The sequence below is a fragment of the Vombatus ursinus genome, unplaced genomic scaffold (assembly GCF_900497805.2).
Source record: "Vombatus ursinus unplaced genomic scaffold, bare-nosed wombat genome assembly UNPS02014816.1, whole genome shotgun sequence".
NCBI lineage: Eukaryota > Metazoa > Chordata > Mammalia > Diprotodontia > Vombatidae > Vombatus > Vombatus ursinus.
Window position 1 is genome coordinate 6,470,921 of NW_020954594.1, and position 2,377 is coordinate 6,473,297.

The 2,377-nt window shown below is 50.1% G+C and overlaps 1 protein-coding gene across 2 annotated transcripts in view; it reads left to right on the plus strand.

Annotated features, from left to right (window-relative positions):
- HYOU1 (hypoxia up-regulated 1) overlaps positions 1 to 2,377 on the plus strand; it is a 16,003-nt gene that overhangs the window by 2,710 nt on the left and 10,916 nt on the right. For both annotated transcript variants that reach the window (XM_027835548.1, XM_027835547.1), the window contains exons 9-13: positions 50 to 242; positions 490 to 624; positions 817 to 899; positions 1,052 to 1,184; positions 1,826 to 2,010. In XM_027835548.1, the coding sequence (XP_027691349.1) occupies positions 50 to 242; positions 490 to 624; positions 817 to 899; positions 1,052 to 1,184; positions 1,826 to 2,010 (729 nt within the window). The remainder of the gene's footprint in view (positions 1 to 49; positions 243 to 489; positions 625 to 816; positions 900 to 1,051; positions 1,185 to 1,825; positions 2,011 to 2,377) is intronic.

A 2,377-nucleotide genomic window follows, 5' to 3' on the forward strand; every position in this document is an offset into this window, starting at 1 on the left:
ACACAGGGGTTATGGGTTCTCTTCTCCATGTTTCCTTCCTCCTACCTAGGTTTGACCGAACTCTGGGAGGTCTGGAGATGGAACTGCGACTGCAGAAGCATTTGGCAAAACTCTTCAATGAGCAACGAAAGGGACAGGGGGCAAAGGATGTTCAGGGAAACCCTCGGGCCATGGCCAAGCTGCTTCGTGAGGCCAACCGGCTCAAAACCATCCTGAGCGCTAATGCTGACCACATGGCGCAGGTGCCAGCCAACCTGGGGTGTCACTTGGAGGACTGGGAAAGGCCTCAACCCCTCATTCTTTTCTCCATCTGGTAGCCAGGCTCCCTGGCCAGAGTTATGTCTCTTGACTGGACTGTATGTAGGGCCTTGGCTTTTCCTGATCCCTCACTTTTAAACTTCTCTTCTCCCTCCCCTCCCTGTCCTGCCAAACCCGGGAAAGGGATCCTCAGGACCAAGTCCTTATCACTGTCCTTTGTCCCTTCCCCAGATTGAAGGGCTGATGGATGATGTGGACTTCAAGGCAAAAGTGACCCGGGCAGAATTCGAGGAGCTATGTGGGGACCTGTTTGAGCGGGTGCCTGGGCCTGTGCGGCAGGCCCTCAGCAGTGCTGAAATGAACTTGGTGAGGGGAGGTGGTCAGGCATTGGGATGGGGCTGGGGGAGAGGGAGGAGGATGAACCCTGGGGCCGTGTGCGAAGTGGGGAGACCAGGGAGGGAAAGCCGTCAGGGGGGAAGAGAGGACGGGAAGAGAGGACGGTTGGGGAGGAGAGTGCTGCTCATTCCCTTATTTGACTCTCTGCTTCCTCCTGCTCAGGAGGAGATTGAGCAGGTGATCCTGGTGGGTGGGGCCACTCGGGTCCCCAAAGTACAGGAGGTGCTGTTGAAAGCTGTGGGCAAGTAAGTGCTGGGAGGTTTGGGGTGCTTTTCTCTTTAGAGGTGGGAAGGGGTAGCACTGGAGCTGGGGGATAAGGGTGCCATGCTGGGCTATGCAGAACATTTAGAAATGTTACCTCGTTCTCCTTTCTCGTCTTCTTGCCCCTCAACCCCAGGGAGGAGCTGGGGAAGAACATCAATGCTGACGAAGCAGCCGCCATGGGCGCTGTGTACCAGGCTGCTGCCCTGAGCAAGGCCTTCAAGGTGAAGCCCTTCGGCGTTCGGGACGCCACAGTCTATCCCATCCAGGTGAGCCAGCCTCTCCTCCCACCTCAAAGGACGGCAACCTCTATCTCCTTTAGCCTTTTTTCTCTCTGGTTTGTATTTATTGAATACCTTCTATGTGCCAGGTAGTGTGACAGGTGCTAGGGATACAAGGACAAAAATGACAATAGATCCTGCCCTCAGGGAGCTTATACTCTAGTCACACATCATATTAGTGGGTACACTGATAGAGGGGCCCATCTTGGAGCTAGGAAGACCTAGGCTTGAAAGCCCTGCCTCAAATTTGCTGGCTGTATGGCCCTGGCTAAGTTACTGTCTTCTGGGCCAGTGAGATCCAATGCAAATAGAGATCCCTGTGGGCCTACATTAACTTAGAAAACCAGAAATTAACATTATTCATGTTGTATTGTTTTATTTCTTTTACTATTTCCCAATGGGACTGAGATTGATACCTCTGTTCTAGGTGACTCTATAAATTGCAGAGAAGGTGTCTACCTGAGTAGGTAGAGGAAGTTTCCTTGTCTAGGAATTCCTGGTGCTTCTGAAATCCCAGGTCCTATCTGTCTTTGCCTCCTGTCTGTCATGGTCTGGCTTGCTGTGCTGCTCCTTCCTCCCCTACCTCCTCATTCACTCAGATCCCGACTCTGTTTTTTCCCATCTCATAGGTGGAGTTCACAAGGGAAGTGGAAGAGGCTGGCCCACGGAGCCTAAAACATAACAAACGAGTACTGTTCTCTAGAATGGGACCCTATCCCCAGCGAAAAGTCATTACTTTTAACCGCTACAGCGACGACTTCCATTTCCACGTGAACTATGGTGACATGGGCTTCTTGGGGCCTGAGGATCTTAGGTGAAGAGGCGGGAGATACGGGTCGGAGGGCTGGGCCTGGGACTGCAGAATGATGGGAGGAAGACTTCTGGGAGCTTGAACCCTTTTAATGAGAGGTTGGCACGGAGACCCAGTGTCCAGAGGAATTCAATAAGAATTTGAAAATTCAGACCATTTAAAGAAGTAGATTATTGAACACTTAAAATGCAGTGAAACATCTATTGTCAAGCTCAGAAATTGTCTGCTAAACCCTACATAGATGATGCTCCTTTTTTAAAAAAATAATTTATTTTGATTTATCAATAATCACTTTTATAAGCAAGACAGAGCACAATATGATAAAAGCTATACATATACATTCCTATTAAACATTTTCACATTAGTGATG